The sequence below is a fragment of the Peromyscus eremicus genome, chromosome 18 (assembly GCF_949786415.1).
Source record: "Peromyscus eremicus chromosome 18, PerEre_H2_v1, whole genome shotgun sequence".
NCBI lineage: Eukaryota > Metazoa > Chordata > Mammalia > Rodentia > Cricetidae > Peromyscus > Peromyscus eremicus.
Window position 1 is genome coordinate 14,086,379 of NC_081434.1, and position 21,215 is coordinate 14,107,593.

The following is a 21,215-nucleotide window of genomic DNA, read 5'->3' on the forward strand; positions in this document are numbered from 1 at the left end:
GTGCTTTTGTGAGTTTGTATTTGATGTAGATGGGCGGAGTTGTCTAAGCACTTTTTTACATCTAAGGATGATTACAGTTTTAAGATAGACACAGGGACTCTTGCCATGGGACAGTTCAGGGAGGGCTTGGATATAAATCATGCTGTGTTGTGGAATATTATTTTAACTAGGTAAAGATGTGTTACATTGGTTTAGGCTATAGACTATTACTTTACCTGTGTAAAGGTGTGTTCCTTTTGTTTACACTGCATTTGTTTAATGATGTAAGGATGTGTGTTTAATGATGTAAAGATGTGTTGCATCTGTTTCACCTTGCCTGCCTAAGGCACCTGATTGGTCTAATAGAGAGCTGAATGATCAGTAACTAGGCAGAGAAGGATAGGCGGGCCTGGCAGGCAGAGAGAATCAATAGGAGAAATCTAGAAGAAGAACAAGAGGAATGAGAGAGAAGAAGGAGAGAAGGAGGGACATGCCCAGGGCAAGAAGCCAGGCAGACACCAGCCAGCAGCCAGAGAAGTAGTGAAAGTAAGATATACAGAAGTCAGAAAGATAATAAGCCCCGAGGCAAGAAGCAGATAGAGAGAAACAGGTTAATCTGAGTTAAAAGAGCTAGCCAGAAATGTGCTTAAGCTAGGCTGAGCATTCGAAACTGATAATAAGACTCTGTGCTGTGATTTGGGAGCTGATTGGTGGCCCAAAAGAAAAAGCCTGGAACAATGCTGCTTTGAGAAAGTGATAAATATATGAGCCCATGGCTCTCAAATTTTAATAGACAGAGCAATTGCCTGGGAATTTTGAAATATAGACATGGCTTCCTAGGGCGTAAGAGTCTGTATTTCTTGAGAGTTCCCAGCTGAGGCTCACATTGGGGGATATGGGTCCACGTTTTTGACTTGCCAGGGCCTAGACAGGTAGGGTCTTCCAAGGTGTGGTTCAAGACATCTCCACTCTTGAGATAAGTGAAACCTCAAGTCACCCTGGCAGGAGCCTAGGGAAGGAGGCTTTCCACCAACGGATTGGAGCGTCTGTGTGGAAAATGGTCTGTAGAAGATTCCGATGTGATCAAAGGGTGAGAATTAATGTCCTAGCTCAGTGAGTCTCAGCCCTAGAGTCCCACTTCAATCACCTGTGGGAAATTAAAAAAAAAAAAGGGAGGACTATTATGTCCTCACTCTTCAGAGCTTAAATCAGAACCTCTGGGGAAAGGGCCAGGTTTGAAGTATTATTAAAATTCCCCAAATGGTTCTAATATCACACCGGGGTCGAGCTGTTGGAGATGCTTGAGTGGCAGCATAAATTAAAGTGGGTACATTAGGGTTTAGGCTGAGTCTTCAGTTCCCTTTGATTTAATTTGGGGGTGGGGTTGTATAGGAGGCTCTCTCTGGGTACCAGTGTCGCCAGATTTTTTTTTTAATATAAATAAATATATAAGGTTGCCCAGTAAAATTGGAAAAACTTGTCATTCATCTGAAATTGAAATTTAACTGGGCATCTTGTATTTTATCCGGTACCCTATCCCTGGCTTCAGTTCAGAATGGGTGGCCAAAAATGCTGTGTCTGGAAGGGCTGGTTCAGCTCGCTAGCATCTCTTTGCCAGTCCATGGATGAATCCAGGAGGCTCTGGATCCCTCACCACATTTCTGTAATCACTACCACTCTAGGCTAATGAGGCATGATGAGGAAATCTCTCTCGCGCGTCCCTGGAAAAGGTGCAGGTGTTTGCTGAGGAGAGCGTTGAGATTCTCCTGGAAGCCAGCAGATTATGATGCAGTTGCCATGGTGTCCAGCCTGGCAGGAACCAGGGGACAGATGCTATGCTTTTCATGGGACTTTTTCCTCTTTTCACGGCCTACTTTCATTTTGAATCATAAGTGTGCTCGGAATTCTTCAGTTTTCCCCACCCCAGGTAGCTTGTTTTACTAGTGAGTGAAGAACCCACTTTCCAGCAGGATTCTGTCTACCCTCTGCAGGAGGAGATCTTTTATTTAGGCCAAAGACCCATTTGTAAATGTGGTACTATAGGCACAAGTTTTGTCTATAGGCATTTTAGGGTTTTATAAGCCTGCCTGAGAGCCTTTGTTTAAACAGCCTGAATTCTAAGCCCAAGGAGGAGGATAATGCTGGTTACTGTGTGTGGGATACCTCTGTGTAGTTTTGGTGCCTGTTCTGGAACTCGCTCTGTAGACCAGGCTGGCCTCGAACTCACAGAGATCCACCTGGCTCTGGCTCCCGAATGCTGTGATGAAAGGCATGCGCCACCACCGCCCAGCGGGATACCTCATTTTTACAGGGTCTTAGAGTGATCTGAGGAGGCACTTCTCTCCCCCCCTCCACTACTAACTCTTACTGTTCCAAAAGTAAGGTAATTCTTCAGCCATGTCCAACACACAGCCCCAGGAAGATTCCTGGCCCTGAGGCCCATTCTCTTTCAGCTAGACAAGAGAACTGGGCTGTTTTAAATGAATTTGTGTTCCTTTTGAACATCCCACCTTGCAGAAGTGTCTACACTGCTACTTCGGCAGCCTAAGCCCTTGTGGGTACCTCTTTTACCGTTGAATCTTATGGTCCCTGCAGACTACACTCTTGCTTGTTGTCGGAGCCCACCGAGGTCTCCTAGTGGCTTTACCCAGCAGGGTTGCATAAGAGGTTGATTGGTCCACGGGCCTGAGTACCAGGTGTTTGGAAGAATCTACACTTGGCTGTATCTAGCAAGGGGGAGGTCTTTTGCCCCGCCCCTTGGCATTGTTATAAAAAGCCCTTTGGAATAAAGTTCTGGGCTGGTGGATTAAGGATCCAGGCTCACCCGAGGCTATCTTGTGTTTCTATCTGTTTCTCTCCTCTCTTTATTTCTATGTAAATCTCTTATCCCTCACTCCTCAAGAGTCCCTGGGGTAAATAAATGGGGCTGGTCTCCCACAGCTTGTCTTGGTGGTACAGGCTTAATACAAGTAAGAAATAGACACAGTTCCTCCAGGACTTTTTGACACTGTGAAGAAACAAGTCCAGAAAGAACTGGTTGTCTCCGTGTGAAGGAAAAAACGAGAAGTCCGCCCATGTGAGGGGAGATGGCTGAGCAGACCAGGAAGTGGAACAGGAAGTCTTCTTAAGAGTCCACTTGACTGAAAAATGACAGACTCAGTATTTAATTTCCCAAGTGAATGAGGTTAGATAAAAATATTTTTCAAGTTACTATTTTATAGTTTAGGTAAAAATCTTGCAATTAGCTAAGACACATTCATGACTGAGAGTCCCTCAGTGGAATGGATGGAGCTAACCTCCCTTGTGCATGAGGCTCTTCCTAGTGTTACATGGTGTGATCATAAAGTACAGCAAAACCTCTTTAATTTGTGCTAATTTGGGGATTTGATAAGTACTCAGAGTGACTCTAATAAATGTTACGTTTATTAGTTATTTACACACAGCAATTAAAATTTGGTTAAACCTGTTAAACCTATTTTAATGAGTAGGCTAAGATTAACTTGTTACTAAGATCAATTGATTGCAAATGATACTTGAAAACCTAAAGATACTGTATGTGCAAAATATTCATTTACTTAACTAAGCCATGCTCCTTGCCTAATGGAAAGGTAAACTCTGGCCTGAATTCCCACAGATCCCAAATTAGTAGATCCAAACGGAAAGAGGTTTTATTGTAAGCACAATTCTCGTTTGCCTGTGTCATCCAGCTGGTCATTTGAGGATAAGATTTACATTTGAATTGAACACTCAATAAACACCAAAGTGATTTTCTTTTAGGCCTTCTGTGGCTAATTTTTCAGCACTTTGTTAAATAACTTAATCTCTTTTCTGTTCAAGGGATTTAAGGACAATGTCTATCGACAGAGGAGAAAGTATTTTGTGGATGTGGCCATGGGTTATAAATAGTAAGTACCTGCATAACTCTTTCTTGTCAATGGCTAGTTAGGAACAACCCCTGCTGGGTTAAAATGGTGCTGTCTTCACTTGAACTCTTGCAGAAGACGGACACGACCCATCTTAAACCCTCTCCGACTTCCTCAGCTTTCAATACCAATGCCAATGTTTGACATCCAGGTATAATTGTTATAAGACACCTGTGGTCCACATGCCAAGCGCTACATTGACACTACTGTATTTGCAGTTTCGTCAAGGCAAGGAGCCACTGCCGTTCACTCCTCAAAGGCTCGAACAAAACGGTGCTCTAGGTTGACTTTGACTTTTCAATAACTCATTTTAGTGCCCAGCTTTCCCGATAAAAGGAGAGAATTAGGCAAAAATGGGCAAAAGACTCCCACAAACAGCCAGCATGGAACTAACACGTGTTTGCTTTCCGTGGAAAGGAAACTATCCTACAAATGGGACGGCTTATGGAAGAGTTTAATAATCCCACGACAGGGACAACGGGGTTGGGATGAAGTTGGAGTGAGGACTGTATTGCAAATGGTGGTCAGCAGTAGTGACGGGCTGAGTGTGTGATTGGCGTTGAGGTGCATGTTTACGGTTTGCTTTGCTTGGAACAAGAGAATGAGTGCTGGGCCCGTTTGTTCATGCCACCCTCACTAGTAGGACTCTGACACCACCACTTTCTTCTCTTTTTTTTTTTTTCCCTACGATCAGCATTATAAACTTTGCCTTTGGAACAAAATGTAAATTCATGCCTGGCAGGGGAAAGATTTTTTTTCTCTTACTTTAGTTGAGACTAGTTAAGGAGTTTAGCTGACTTCAGAGGGCAAATTTATCGTTGATGAGGATTTAGGATGTCATGCCTACTCTAGAGGACATCAGCATTGCCTGCTTTTTACCCCCCCCTTCCTATTTCTTCTCTTTACCCCCTCTTCTCTCCCTCCTTTCTCTCATTGGACAAACAGTTTATTCACTCCTAATTTCCCTTCATACGCTGAAACATGTTCCTCTCTACTCCTAAGGCCCAGGCAACCTTCATCATTTTCCCATCGTGCTTATTAAGAAATCATATTTATAAAAACTAGAACTGCACGGCCCATGTTGTTCTACAGTGTCTACTCTGCTCCAGGCAGTGTCTTCTCCCATGATGTGACCGACCTTCCACATCAACGCATGACTCGCCATGGCCAAAACCCAGTCTCATGACCCCTGTTACCCCGACATTGCTCTCTAATCCTGTGTCCCAGAGTATCCCAGTCAGATAGCCGGGGGAGAGGATCTGGTGGACTGAGGTCACTGTCCAGAGGAAGCCCCAAGGAGTGGTCGTCGGTCCTTAGATGGGTTTTCTCTGGCTTGTAGACTGTCTGTGGAATAGGATCACAGATCTTTTTTTTTTTTTTTTGAAATGTAAATGTTTTTAATGTACTTTGTTGGGTCCATTAGATGGAAATTTGTTATATTAATTCACAAATTTCTTCAAAATATTCCGGAGACTAAAAGTAAATTATTCTACAACAAATAAATTTATGAAGAAGATATATTTTCTTTTAGTGTGTGAATGAAATACATTTATGTATCATATGCACATATATGAGGTATATGCACACTTCTGTGTGAGTGTACATGCATACATGTATGTGAACATAGAGGCCTGAGGAGAACATTGGGAATCTTCCTCTAATGCTCTCTATCTTACATTTGAGTCAGGTCTCTCACTATACTTGGATTTCACCCTTTTGCACACTCTGACTGGCCACAGAGATTCATACTGCTGTGTCCATTTGCAAATGAAATGATTGTATATATTGAACATTTCTAAAAGTCCACAAAAAATGTTAGAAGTAATAAATTAATTATCTAGAGGATCACAGATCCTTGAGGAGGTCTAGGAGGGTACTCCTTTGGGGGCATGATCTGTCCGGGAGATGGTCACAGCTCAGTGCCAGGCAGTCTTTTCTCTTAGAGAAAATAGGTGACTAAAAACCATTCTGGCTTCCACAGGCATCACACACACATGATACACAGGCAAATTAACCATGCATATAAAACAAAACAAAAATTTTTTATAATAGATGCTATATGTAATATATTTGACATATTGCTATATGTGAGTTTGTGGGCATAATGACGAAAGGATTAGTTTAAATGTTACTACTTCTTTGAAGAGCCCTACATTGGGCAAAGATGAGCAGATTTGGTGGGGATATGTCCCAAGGAAGACTAATAACGGAGACATTGGCTTGAAGGAAGTGTATTTACATGGAGAAGAGAGGGTAAGGGTTGGTGGGGTGAGATGGTCAAAGTGAAACAACATTTAGCTTCTGTCACCTCCCACAGCTAAAGGGTGACACTGATCTGTGTCTCAAGCAGAACTGAGTCTGGAGCAGGTGGAAGTTTCATGCTGAATGGAGAAGGACTGGTAGAAGCTGGGTACCTCAGAACCTAGCATGAGGAGTCTGGGGTGCTGAGTGATGAGTCCAGGCCCAAAGGACTGAACTCTTACATTAACTGAGCGGGCAGGAGCCTGAGCTAGGCAGGAAGCTGCCAATGCGCCACTTTACAGAGACCAGACTCCCAGAACCCTCTCTGCCATCCCGGAGAATGAGAAGGGCTCTTCTCTCCCACAGCAGGGGAGAGCATGCTATAGCTGAGCACTGCTTGGTAAGGCAGAGAGCCAATCAAAGAGTGTTTACCCCAGAGAGTTCATAATCCAGGAAGATCAAAACCTGCTCCTCGGAGAGTGCTGAGGCTAGCCTGTGTAAGCAGAGTAACAGTATTTTGAAACTGGAGCCGGCCGGTCTGGGATGGAGAGCTGGCTCTGCTGTATCCTCAAGCTCTTTCATCTGCACAGGGTGTCTATCAGCAGGCCCCATCTGACAGGGTGTAGTAGGGATGTAAAAAAGAGGATGTATGTGCTGTGCTTGGCACCATGCCTGGACCCTGATCAGGGCTCAGTGTGTCAGTTGTTATTACTGTCTTGCTGCTCCGCTTTGCTTGCTCATTAAGATACTGTTGGGTAAACTGATTATTTTTGTGCTGACAACGGTCCTTTTCGTGGAGAGATTTCATAAAAAGAGATTATACTCCCATTTTTCATGTGTGAAAGAAGCTGTCAAGAGACTGGTAACAAATTGGCAGTTGTGGGGGCTGCTTGTGAATGGATAGAGTGAAGAAGTTACTTATGAGTTGTTAAGCCAGGAGAACACGACCCCGGGACTTGTGCAGAGTAGAGAGCAAAAGATTTCACTTTAATACTGCATTTCCCCATACTAGTATAGCCAAGGTTTGCCTGAGTCTGAGGATGGGTAAAGGATAGCCCGCTCATGTACATATGCGTGTGTGTGTGTGTGTGTGTGTGTGTGTGTGTGTGTACACGTGTGTGCACACACGCATGCTTTTGGGCTCCCACACCTACTATAGCCAGGTGGAGGAGAGGCACAGATACTAAGAAATTCCAAATGGGCCTAAGATTCCTTTTTTGTTTACAGAACATGAAGGTGCGATTTCTCATTGAGCTAGGTGGTTTTTGGTGCTGATGATTTTGTGAGTGTACATTGTTGAAATGCACTGGTACTCCAGTTACTTAAAATAATCTCCTTTTAGTGTGCTTTGATCAGATTTTGCAAGCCCAAACTGGGAGTCCTGGTCTGAGGACCAGATTATTTGAAATTAGGGTAGTATTGAAAACTCAGCACAGGAGGTACCTGCCAAAGTTTGATGACACAATCAGGACCTTTGGGGATGGAGTGGAGCGGGGGCAAATACTGGTCAATGGGGAGGATGTAGTTTCTGATTGAAGGAATAAAGGAAAAGTACCCAAACATGATTTAGAGCATTACCTTATACCTCATAAACACACACAATTATAATTTGTCAATGTTCAATTAAAAATAAAAATAGATACTGTCTGACATGGAGAGACCAATTTGCTGTTGGTGACCAGGTGGGGCATCCTGGACCCTGCAGAGCAGTGGTAGGTACTTGGTCAGAAACATAGAAAGAGATGGAGTACAGGTGTTTTGAGGTTGTTGAAGGGATTGCTGGTTGTAGTCTGAGGGGGTCGGAAGAGAAATGAGATACGGAATAATATATATTGAAACCACAGCCAAGAAGCCCTCTAGGGGATTTGTGTTGAATACTATATTTTTTTTTATGATAGTCTTGAAAGGATAAAACAGGGGGGGAGAATCAACACAAGCAGAGAAAAATGAAAAAATTCCACTCTATGATAGAAAAGCAGCAGGCTCAAAGTCCATATTACCATGAACTCCAAAGAGGTGAGGGAGCGGAAAAGCGGCCGCATGCTGAGAACCGTCAATAGATGCCACTCAGGCACAGTTCTGATTGACAGTGCAGCTGAGAAACTGGATTGATTACCCAGAGGCCCGCTGCCGCCTGCAGACAGGCCCCTCCGCTCAGTGTCTGCAAGGCTTAATTGCCTCACCAATAATAGCATAGGAAACAGTCATTAGTGTAAGCGTTTGTCCTCATGGCAGACCTGAGAATGAACACCCAGACCAGGAGGGCACCGTACTAACTAACCTCTGGCATGCAGATCACACCCTGTTCTCTCCAGCTCAAATAAAAACTCAACTAAGGGAGGGGGGGGGGGGGCGTGTCCCTCAATGATGTGATGGGAATGTAGACTTGTAGTTCCACAAAAATGGAAGTGGTGTGTGTGTGTGTGTGTGTGTGTGTGTGTGTGTGTGTGTAGGGCAGATTGCATGTAGAGGGAGAAAGGGTAGCTTTCTTTAGGAGTGTAGCTCCTAGGCGAGTCAGAACCTCTAGGTTTTCTGTCATCAGTACCTTCATATTTTAACCCGGCTGAATTTCTACACTGAATTGTTGGGGAGCGAGATTGGGGGAGAAATCAGTAATACAGTTTTTATTTATTTATTTTTAAATTAACCAGCAAATACATTTTCCCCCTTGGAGGCTGGTTTAATGATTACTCTTCAACAATGTGCATGCATATTTAATTAAATCATATTTTTGGTGGGGCTAATGGTAGCTATTTCAGTTTTATTCTCTTGGAAGGAGGCCTCAAGCTCTGACTTTAATTATATACCACTGTTGTTTGCTTAACTTTATCTCCAACAGTAGTATGATTCTGCCTTGATATAAATGTGATTTCTCCTGGTTGAAGTTAAGGTGACACACTGGCTCAGGCTGTCTCCTTTTTAACACTTCCCCCATGCACACCCCAGGAATCTGAGAAGTAAATTGGTCCCCAGGTGAGGTTAGCGGGGAGGGGGGTTCAGCATGTCATAGTTCCAGACCCAATTTAGGATTGGAACCCCCACCCCATTTCCCAATAAGACTCTTGGTAAAAAATTCAGGGACCCATGTGTGGCTTCTTTCTTTTCTCCCTCCCTCCCTCCCTCCCTCCCTCCCTCCCTCCCTCCCTCCCCCCCCCTTTTTGTTTTTTTTTAAGACAGGGTTTCTCTGTGTAGTCCTGACTGTCCTGGATCTTGCTCTGTAGACCAGGCTGAGGAAAGGCGTGTGTGTGTGTGTGTGTGTGTGTGTGTGTGTGTGTGTGTGTGTGTGTGTGTGTGAGATCTTCACTGCTCCTCTTCTGGGAGTATTTTGATGATTAAATGAAACAAACAGGGCATTGCTGTATAATGAGCCTCCATCCCAAGCCCGGGTGGGGCTGGAGGCTCTGCCTCCGGGGTGTTTGCCAGAGGGCAGTTGGAATGAGGCCTCAGTTTCTCGCAATGTGACCTGCCCACGGAGCTGCCTAGACATCTTCATGGTATCTCAGTCGACAGCCCCCAAATCAAGTTCTGCAAGCAGGAGAGCAAGCCAGAATGTGCAACGTCTTTTAAAAAATTACTATTGTTTTTCTTTAGACCAGCAGGGTCTCATGAAGCCCAGGTTAGCCTCGAGTTCACTATGTAGCTGAGGGTGACCTTTTTAATTAAAAAATTTTATATTTATTTTGTGTGTATCTGTGCTATCCATGTGTGATAATTATGTATGGCATAGGTGTGCTATAGCGTGTATGGAGAGGTCAAAGGACAACTTGTAGAAATCAGTTTTCTCCTTCTATCATGTGGGTCACATGGATCAAATTCAGGGTGTCTGGCTTGATAGCAAATGCCTTAACCTGGCCTTCAAATTTAGAACCTCCTGCTACTGCTTCCCTGGGATTATGGGTATATGCCAACGTGCTTTCTGGGGATAGAATTTAGGAGCGTGGGCTACTAGGTAAGCCTGCACCAGCTGAACCACATCCCGGTTCCAGGATGCCTTTTATAATCTAGTCTTGAGAATGACATAGTGTCATTCTGGCAAGATTCTTTTGGCCTCACAAATCAACCTTCAATGTGGGATGGCAAGGTGTCAGTCAGGTTCTTGTGGACCATTTTGGGGGTTGGTACCACATGCATTTAGCTTATAACCCATTTCTTCGGGACCCTCTGCAGTTCTCTGCCATGGTGAATGATACAGGATTATTAGAATGTTCTATGGGCAGAAAGAATCCCAGAGACAGCGGAGGTAGAGCAATGTCACTGAGAGTGCGTCAGATTGTGTAGACTTCAGAGTTCCTTGGAACTGGGTTTGAATTCCCACCCAACACAAGTACTGTGGACATGAGCAATGATCTCTCAGTTCCAGTGCTCTTACCTTAAAAATTGGGCGTGGTTGCTGTCTTGTATAGTTGAGAGAGCTATCAATTGTTAGCAGGCTTTCAAGGAATATTAATCTGTGATAGATATTGTTATTATCAACACATGTTAAATTGCTAATGGTTCCTTGGTTCTACATAATCAATTTTAAGGCTCATCTAAATGAAGAAACGACCTCTGAAGTGGTTGAGTTAAGAAATCTAGCCGGGTGGTGGTGGTACACACCTTTAATCCCAGCACTTGGGAGGCAGAGCCAGGTGGATCTCTGTGAGTTCGAGGCCAGCCTGGTCCACAGAGGGAGATCCAGGACAGGCACCAAAACGACACAGAGAAACCCTGTCTTGAAAAAACAAAAAACAAAAAACAAAAAAAAAAAAAAAAAAAAGAAAGAGAAGAAAGAAAGAAATCTATGCTCTAGCTTCCCTAGATTTTTGGAGGTTGTGAAAAAAATAATTGCATGCAGGAACAGTTTTTTAGCTTCTTTTAAATAAACACACAATTCTTCAGTCTGAAGAAGACCCTCTTCACTATCAGGCTGCGAGTCAAAGCTAGGCTAAGGCTGGAGGGTTTGGCTTGGGACCAGACCATATTGTACTCATTACTGATTGGCTAATGACGGGCAGATGTTTATTATAGGTTGGTTTCTCAGCTCACATAGTCAGGAATCTTCAGCGTCCTTTTGTTCAGTTCCCACCAAGAGCTGGGCGTTGTGCCAAGTAAGTCCACTGGCATTCTGTCATTTAACTTTTCAAGCCGGCTTTGAGGTAGACGTCATCATAATACTTCCTGAAGATGAGGGGGGACTCATGTTCTGAGACACCAAGAAACAAAAGACCTATCACCTGCTCAAGTACCAGTCGGTGATGTTTGAATTCCTCAGAAATAGAGCGCTAAATCGAACAGCAGAACTTAGAGCAAGTGTTAGCACCAGTGGGACGATTTCCTGGCTGTTTGGAACGACTTCAAAAAAGGGTCAACCCTCTTGGAGACTATTCTGTAGAATTTAAATGTCTATCTTTGCCCAGAAAGCCACATCTTTTATTTTTCTTTCATTTTGTTTTGAAGTGTCTGTGGTCACTTCCACTTGACTTAGCACGTGTTGAAAATAGCACCAACAGAACCAAGGGGTCTGGCATTTAAAAAAAAATTACTCTGTTCTCTACAAAAGTCTCAGCGTAGTTGAAATGCACAGTTCTTGTTAGAATTTAATTCACTTGGAGCTTTCTGTAGTCAGTGTTCCAATCAGCTCCGCGTGACTTCAAGGCTACCTACCTGGTCTTTCGTAGGTAGCTGGAGGACATCTATCTGGCTTTAGCCTACAAGTCAATCCTGTGTAGTGGCTTTCCTCAGCTGTTTTAGATTGTGAGATTGTCTCCTCCCACCCCAATGTCCAACCCCCCTGAATAGAGAATGAGTAGAAATAAACACAGCCGAAGCAATTGACAGGGATTGTCACATGTTTTCTTCACTAGTTTCTATCCTATTTATGATTTTTTTGATTTATAAAACAGCACCCTTTGTGATTGGCTCTGCGTCTAATTACCCAGTAAAACAGACCCTAAAACAAAAACAGCCCCAAATGGAGCTAGCATATTTGAAAAGTGTAGTTGCCAATCCAACAGGCACATTCAGTTTGGGCGAGCCTGTGCACATGGTATGCGGCTCACCCAGGGAGAATGAGAAAAGGGCTTCTTTTTTTAACATGAGGTGTGTTGATTTTAATTTTCTTTCTTTCTTTCTTTCTTTCTTTCTTTCTTTCTTTCTTTCTTTCTTTCTCTCTCTCTCTTTCTTTCTCTCTCTCTTTTCCTTCCTTCCTTCCTTCCTTCCTTCCTTCCTTCCTTCCTTCCTTTCTTTCTTTCTTTCTTTCTTTCTTTCTTTCTTTCTTTCTTTCTTTCTTTCTTTCTTTCTTTCTTTCTTTCTTTCTTTCTTTTGGCTTTTCAAGACAGGGTTTCTCTGTGTAGCTTTGCACCTTTCCTGGAACTCACTCTGTAGCCCAGGCTGGCCTCGAACTCACAGAGATCCTCCTGCCTCTGCCTCCCGAGTGCTGGGATTAGCAAAGCAGAGGGGAAATATTCACTACTCCCTCTTAAAGCAAGAAATCCACGGAGTCTACTTCAAGGGCAAAAGAATTTATTAGGGGAGAAAAACTCACTGTACAGAACAGAACTGTTGCACGTTCTGGAACGCTGTTTCCGCCGCCTGAGTCAGTCCTGCATCCAAGCCCATGAGGGAGAGAAGGGAGAGCCTAACTGCATCTCAGGTCTTAAGGGTAGCCCGAAGCCACGACCCAGGGGCAGGTACTTCAAGGTCATAGGTAGGTAGGGCAGTTACCTGCTACATCTCTGGGGGTGGTGCTTCAAGGTCATAGATAGAACAGCTATCCGCTACACCCTCTTCCTGACCCACGTCACCTGATACTAAGGGATGTCGAAAGGAAACTCTGTAATATACAGGCAGTGGTGAGTGTTTGAATGGGTACGTAAATCCCGAGGGGTGTGCTCCGGAATGAACATCCTGAACTTCCAAGCTAGCTTTTCCTTTCCTTTATCAGGTCTCTGAAATCTTCTCATTCACTGCACAATTCAGCAGGGGGCAGCCCGCAGTTTCTAAAGGAAAGATGAGCAGAGGCAGAGGAAGGCCGTCTATGGGCCAGGAGCAGCAGAGAGTCACCTCGGGGACTGAGGACTGTACATACTGGGGTTTCTCCTCCCCGGTAGCTCTGACAGTGGAGCTTTGTGTTTGCCCTGGAGAATTCCAAATGCCTTTCCTAAGAGGCACCTGTAATTACTGCAACTTGCAGAAACATAACTGGGGTGGCTTTCCCCCTCCACCTTTCCCAGAAATTTTAGTTGACCCTAGCATTTCTCAGTTCATGCGAGAAGAGACATGATTTATGGATCCTGCTTGGTTTCAGAACGTAGCTTAAAGAAACACATTATGAACTGGAGTCACGAGTGCCACTTTACCTATTTTTAGGTAGGCGAATCTTAATTGGAAACATAACAAATAGACGGTGGGAAGGATGGGAGGGAGCGTTAAGCTTTCTCAACAGGGACCGACTTGATTTGGGGGTTGCAAGTTTTTGTTTAAATAAATAATGATGTTTTCTTCGTCAGTTTTCCTGGCAGATGGTCACCTTGATGAACCGTGGGGCTGTCCTTCAATGTGAAAGTTTTAATGTTTGTTTGTTTTTTTCTTTTCTTTCTTTCTTTCTTTTTTTTTTTTTTTTTTTTTTTTTTTTTTTTTTTTGAGAAGAGTCACCTTAGGAACAAATATATGCTTCTTCCCTGCCTGGGCTAATTTTATCCTTTTCCATTATCCTTCATTGATTTGCCTTCCCAGGTTTTGAATGAAACTGAGATATATGTGACTGTTTGGCTCCTTTTGCCTCCTGCATAAACACTAGTTGTTGATGCTTTAATTTCTCTGAAATGGAGCGGTAAATTGAAAAGTAGAGCAAACCCAAATATTTGTAGTTCTGGGGTCATTTCCCTGATGACAAGGCTCGTTTTCTGAGGGAGGGTCACATTAGAGGCTCAAGAATTCCTCTCTCATAGAATCTCAGTGTCTTTGCCCACCAGGCCACCCCCCCTTTTTTCTCTTTTAAAACTGCATGGTGACTTCTATTTGACTTAGGTGGTACCTCACACAGGCTGAGAAGAGCAGTGCGAGGAAATGACCCAGGCTTTTAAACTCTCCAAGGCACAGAGCAAAACGTCTGCTCTTTACAGACGTCTCAGCCTATTTCAAACGCACAGTTCCTGCAAGTATTTAAATGATGATAGGCTTTATGGGAGAATTATTTTCATGCCAAATGTTTCCCACTACCCGAAGTTTAGCTAAATGACTAAAAGGAAGGGAGACTGAGAATTGCAAGAAAAGACAAAAGAGGAGATTGATTTGGGGAAAAAAAAGGTTTTGCTTTTCCATTTTTGGGGCTTCGTGGGTTTTTAGGTGTGTGTGAATACCGCGGTGGGATGTTGTCTGATTAGAGAATGGCTCCCTCAGCTGTGGAAAACATTAACTCAGTGTGGCCCTGTGTCACTCACTGACAGGGACAGGGGTGCACCAGATTCTAATGGGTTTCACGGAGAAAGAGGCAGGGATATTTTTACTTTAAAATAATTTCTGTGAACACGAAGGATTCAAATTGCTTCTACAAGTCCTGTCCGAGCGTTGAAAGGATTTATATGGAATGGAGCTGTTTTGTCATCTCCAGGCCTATTCCCAACCCTGCAGGGAAGTGATGAAATTTTATTCATTTTATATACCCGGAGGCAGCGAGTCAGCTAACACTGAGTATCTATTAGGTACTAGGCAGTGGTCCTGTGCTTTTCAAACAGCATCCTGTTCAGGCTTCGGCTTTGCAGCTGTGGACACAGAAAGCCAAACCCCAGTTTTGGATACGTACTGGATAGTCACCTTGCACTGAGTTGCGTTGATTAAGGGGGGGGGGTGTCTTCAGCTTTAGTGCCTAGCAGCAATACTGGGCAGCTCACAACCGCCTGCAACTCCAGTTCCAGGGGGATCTGATGCCCTCTTCTGTCCAGGTATCTGTACATATGTGGTGCATATACATATACTCAGGGACACACACATACATGAAATAATAAATCGTTAAAAGATTGAGTCCTGGGGCTGGTAATGTAGCTCAGTTTGTAGGGTGCTTGCCTACCATGTACGAAGCCCCGGGTTTGAGTCTCAGCACCACATACATTGCGCATAGTAGTAGTAGGAAGGAGGATCAGAAGTTGAAGTTTATCCTCAGCTGTAGAGGGGTCTGATATTGGCCTGGACTTCATGAGACCCAAGAGGAGGAGGGAGAGGTAGAGGCAGATGGGGGGGGACTGGGAGGAGAGATAATGAGGTCTATAGAGCTGGGTTTGCCAGTTCTGAGTCCTTGCTGTGCCAACTAAGAGCTGTTTGGCCTCAGTTTTCTCAACCATATAATGGGGATATCAATAGTTTCCTATAAAACGAGCATAGTTTATGTAATGAGTCGCCATATTATCGTTAGTGTTTCAGTTAAATGGGCAGATAAGGGATGATTGCTATGATAAACTTGGTTAAGGCTGTGAACTGTCAAATTAACCTTTCTCCTATCATATACCAAAAAAAAGGGCCAGGGCCACAAGTTGGCAACATCTCTCTCTCTCTCTCTCTCTCTCTCTCTCTCTCTCTCTCTCTCTCTCTCTCTCTCTCTCTCTCTCCTAGCTAAGTTACAAGACAAACCAGATTAAATTTAGAGCTCTGAGGAAATCTAGCTCTGTATACCTTCATTTTAGTGGTCTCGGTGGTTGCCTGTCATTGGTGACTTGGGACTTTTAGTTCTTTTCTGTATTGGAACTTTCGAGCTTAACCTCTGTGTGCATGTTGAACGTGAGCATATTGATGGATGCTAAGTCCATAGTTGTTGCTTGTTGATATTTAATCCCGTGGTAGTTTTTGTAGATGAAAATCTCTCCTCTGTACTGGGAAGAGGCCCTTCTGCAGGGTGAGAAAATGGCAGGAAGCCCTGACCTATGGTACACAGGACAAAACAAAATACACCCCACCCCCACGCTCCCCCACCCCTACCCCATTTCCAGGAGTTAAATCTTCCCTCTCCCCAGGCTCCTGAGGCACAGTGGTTTATTTTCATTACGTTCCTTTAAAGGAAGCTCCAATATTAACAATGTGAACAAAACAAAACCAACAATTTTGTTTGCAATCGTATAAAAGTTCCTTAGGGTCCACAGACTCATTTACGAAAATTCATGTGCGCAAAACCCATTTGCAAAAGCAAATAAAATATATGATCACAAATGCTCTTTACCTGACAGGCCTAAGGGGGGTCGTTGAAAATGTCTGTGCCTTTGTATTCATTCTCTGGGGTGGCTTAGCCATCATGCTCTCTCCCTCCCACGTTACCTTATGCCAGACCACTTGGACCTATAGGGATCCTGGCATAACTCAGCTGGAGTTTGAGTTGCTACAAACATTTACCAGTTTCCTTCCATGGGAGATGTCACCACATCACTGTGTCCGGTGTCTTTGAAAATATTTCGGCATATCAGGTTATCTAGCCAGAGAAGCATCTCTGATATTTAGTTGTGTTTAGACTTCTGAGTCTTTTGGAGTTTTTACATCTTTCCTTCTTTGGTGAAAATTATGCCTACCTGGGTGTACCTGGGTGGCAGGTTGCATTTTCCATCGCTCAGAATACACGAGGCAAGCATGAGGTAAGACAAATACTTCTCTCTCTGACTTCCTGGAGCACAACCGTAATTTTTTTTCAACACTTAAAATTACAGCTTGCTTTATGCTGACTGGTTGATTTATTCATTTGGCAAATATTGTTGATTGAACACCAGTATATTGCAGCTTTCCCTCTAGATGTCAGAGGTATAAAAATGAACAAATCGCCAGTCCAAGTGGTCAGCCTTACACACACACACACACACACACACACACACACACACACACACGAGAAACACTAAATGGAATCATCATGTTGTGTGTGTGTGTGTGTATGAGTGTCAGTGTGTACATTTAAAAATATATATTGTTGGAGGAGGGAGAGGAAGAGATAGAAATAATGTGCATACAGTGTTCATTTATGAAATTATAAAAAAAACAAAAAAATAAATTAAAAATTAACATAGCAAATAAAAATTCTTACATTGAAGAAGCATAAATTCTCATGAAGGAAAGATTTAGAATACTAGTATATATATATATATCTGTGATTATTTTAAAATTATTATGTATTGTGCCCATTAGTTGCGTTCAGTGTGATTTTTCCAAACATGTACATTGTGTGTCGTGATAAAATCCATTATCTCTTTATCCAGTCTTCTCTACTTCCAGGTTGACTTTTTTTTTTTTAAACTTCCACATATGGGCCGGGCGGTGGTGGCGCACGCCTTTAATCCCAGCACTTGGGAGGCAGAGGCAGGCGGATCTCTGTGAGTTCGAGGCCAGCCTGGGCTACCAAGTGAGTTCCAGGAAAGGCGCAAAGCTACACAGAGAAACCCTGTCTCGAAAAACCAAAAAAAAAAAAAAAAAACTTCCACATATGATAGGGAACTTGTGGTTTTCACTTAATATCATGTCTTCCAGTTTTTCCGTACATTCAAGTAATTTATTTTATGTGTGTGAACACCTTGTTTGCGTATGTGGATATGCATGCAGTGTCCATGGAGGTCAGAAGAGGGTGCTGGATCTCCTTGGACTGGAACTGTGGATAGTTGTGAGCCACCATGTGGGTGCTAGGATTTGAACCTGGGTCCTCAGCAAGAGCACAAGTTCTTTTCATGGCTGAGCCATCTTTCCAACCTCATGAATTCTTGAAGTGTAATTTTACCAAACAAAAGAACCCTGGACATTTCTTATATATCCTTGGAAATCGGTATGGAGAATAACATTTTCTATTTTGCCAAACCTTAATGGATTTCATCCGACCCACTCGGGGTATTTTTTTTTTTCTGCCAACATTATTTTTTTTCTAGTCTTACTTGCATAAACTTTTATTGCACATCCATACTTTTCTACATTGCCTGGAGGCAGGTGATTTGATTTCACAAAACATTATGATCGATCACTGGCTGTCAGGGAGGGTCTTCATGTGCCGCTGAAATTTCTGTATACTGGCATCACCTCGATTCTGAGAAGTATAATAAATGCTTAATAACAATTAAAAGTGAACATAATTAATGCCAAATTACAAATTATATTTGGTCGGAAGCAGGCTATTAAGATTGGGAAATGATAGTCTTAGTGTTGCATATTGTCGTGTGCTTTCTGGGATAGGAAGGGAGGGGTTACATTAGAGATGGCTCCCGGGGGAGCAGGTAGCAATCAGGCTGTGGAGCAAATGCCTCTCAAGAGTCAAGAAGAACAAAGATGGAGACCGCTAGCCTTGGAGTTCCTGTAAACTTTCTCCACAGGCCCCTCCAAACCCTTAGAGGACGACTAATTGCTAATGAGCTGCAGAGTTGATGCATTTTCCATTTCATCTCTTCCATTTCCCTTCTACAACCCCAGGTAGAAGTGTCAATCAACAGAGACAGGCTAAGATGGGGAAAGAGAAAAGATGAGGAAAAGTTGAGAGGCAGAGTCTATTCCAGGTAGATAAACAGGTCTTGAATTAGGTGAGATACTTCCTGCCCTAAGGAATGTGGAACGGAATGAAATTAGAAAAACGAATAAATGAATTCTTTGCTTTTTTTTTTTTTTTTTTTTTAAAATCAGATTCACTCATCTCCTTAACTAATTCTCCATTTCCCTTCTCCTCTGTTTGGTCCTGAGAAAGCCCAACTGTTTTCAAAGAATGCGATTTGTGCTGTGTTTCGTCCCGTCTTGCCATCTCAGTATAAATACCATCAATTGCAGCCTGCATGCCGCCTTCCACCATTGACTGACTGAATCGCGCTTCTCCACACCGGCGCTCCTATAAGAGAGCGCAGGCAGAGAAATGACATCTTATATCGGAAATTCTAGCAGAAGGGCCTCTAGGAGGTGGCCTGGAAGTGTTACTACACACAAACAGATATTTTCCAGTGCTCCAAATTAAAACTGTGAAAGAAAAATACATTGCTTTTTGTAAGGCTGGAGATCAAACAAAGAGTTAAGTGAAATGAAAACCTTATTGTTTATTGATCTAGTTGTAGAAAGTCCCTTCAGTCATAGTCTCTGTGGGGTGTGTGTCCCTAGACATCTGTGTCAAAATGTATTTGGTGAACAACTTTGCTCTAACAAGCTCAGAACTTGCGTAGAGTTATTGTCTGTGCCTGCCACACCTAGGTTTGTCTGTGTCCCTTTCAATCACCTTTCTGTAGAGACAGGTAGGACTTCCAGGATCATCCCCCGGTTTCCGGGAAGAATGGAATTTCTTTTTTCTTCCTTTCTCCCCTTCCTCCATACTTTCTTCCCAGTCTTTTCTACGATAGGGAGGGACTGAGTCCGGAGCTTCATGCATGCTAGGCAAGTACTCATTCCCAGACACCCATTTTTTTTTCATGTGTATATGTGTGCGTGTGTGTACGTGTTTGTGTGGGTGGGCGTTTTGTGTATGCATGTGTGTTTGAGTGGGGGTGTGCATGTGCACATGAGTGTGTGTGCGGGTATTTCCTGTATGCATGCATGTATGTGTTTGTGTGCGTATGTGTGAATGTGTGTGTGTGTGTGTGTGTTTGTGTGCATGTGTGAACATGCTTGTTTGTGTGGGTGTTTCGAGTGTGTGTGTGTGTGAGCGTGCGCTCGTGAGGGTGTGTTTCATGGGTGGACTTGTGTGTGTTCGTGTGAATGTGCGCATATGTGTGAATGCATTGCATGCGGCGGTCAGAGCTTGGCATTGGATGTCACCATCACTTTTCACTTTAGTTTGAGACATATTCTCTCACTGACCCTCTCATTGTCTAGACTGGCTGGTCAGTGAGCTCCAGGGACATGCCTGTCTCTGTCTTCCCCTCCCTCGGGGCTGAGGTAGATATGTCCACTGTGCTTGGTTTTTTATCTGGGTCCTAGAGGTTTAGACTCAGATCTCCATGCTTGCACGACAGTCATTTTACTGACTAAACATCTCCTCAGCGCACCTAGGGGTTTAAACACACAAGAAAGGTCCCTCTCGCAGCTTTTGGTATCTTCAGAGGGAGTTTGTCATCTATCGGGGCTTATCTTCTTCCCCCTGTCAAACCTAAGTCTCTGCACTGGCCATCGGCTCTTTTCCTATCCTATCCCCTCAATGTTGAAAACGTCGTGGCTTGTCATTGTGTGACAAGAGTGTAAAATCTACAGTAACTAGAAACCATCAAAAGTCACATCAGCTTTTCTGCAGAGCACTAGGAAGCCGTGAATAATAATTGTAGTGGTTGTTGAAAATTCCACAATCCCAGCTAATTCTATGAAAATGGAGGCGACTCCCTAGATATCCAATTAAATATTTATGTGGAATTAGCCTGTTGAGTATCATATTGTTGGGATTTATAGCAACACAAAATCCTTTTGTTTTCCTACCCATCCCTTTCAACTGTATCGTGTTGAGTCCCATTTACCTGCAGGGAAGCAAGTTCCTTAGCAACATCTAATTTCCTGTCATCTTCAATTATTAGGAAAGTCTCATTTGGGTATTTAAGACCTGGTTCTGTGCATTTAAAAAAGATTAATCTCAAACTTGATTCAAAGAGCACCCTCTCTCCCCCACAGTTACTTGGATTAAATATGTGCGTGTTTTTTTTTTTTTTTTTTTTTTTTTTTTTACTGGTTTGGAGGCGTCTTTGAGCCAGGGTTCTGAAATATCTCTTTTTTTTTGACTCTAGATCCTATGGAGGTATTATTGTCTGTCAGGTAGGAGGCAGGAAGCGAACATATTTTTTTTCATAAGATTGTTAGAATGCCCAGGGTGGGTCTTAGGCTGTATTCACCGTGGTTCACACAGCTCCTCTCTGGGTGAAGTGCTGGTCTCTGCACCGTGTTAACATTGTTTTCTGAAGGTACTGCCACTCTGTCCATTGCTTTGCATGCAGAAACAGGATTTGCTCCCTTGGCCTTTTCAGCCTTCACATCCCTGATCCTTCCTCTGGATCGGGCACACCGTTGCTTGGGACCCTGTGGTGCCTTTTCACAAGAGGTGAAAGCATCCAGGAGGGTCTTCTGGCTGCAGAGAACTGAAGAGGACTGAATGGGAACTGGATAACTCTCCTAGCTTCCTCCCATGAGCAA

General features: G+C 43.4%; 1 protein-coding gene across 2 annotated transcripts in view; it reads left to right on the forward strand.

Annotated features, from left to right (window-relative positions):
• Nucleotides 1–21,215, forward strand: part of Tph2 (tryptophan hydroxylase 2) — a 100,543-nt gene that overhangs the window by 9,780 nt on the left and 69,548 nt on the right. For both annotated transcript variants that reach the window (XM_059245302.1, XM_059245303.1), the window contains exon 5: nt 3,817–3,884. In XM_059245302.1, the coding sequence (XP_059101285.1) occupies nt 3,817–3,884 (68 nt within the window). The remainder of the gene's footprint in view (nt 1–3,816; nt 3,885–21,215) is intronic.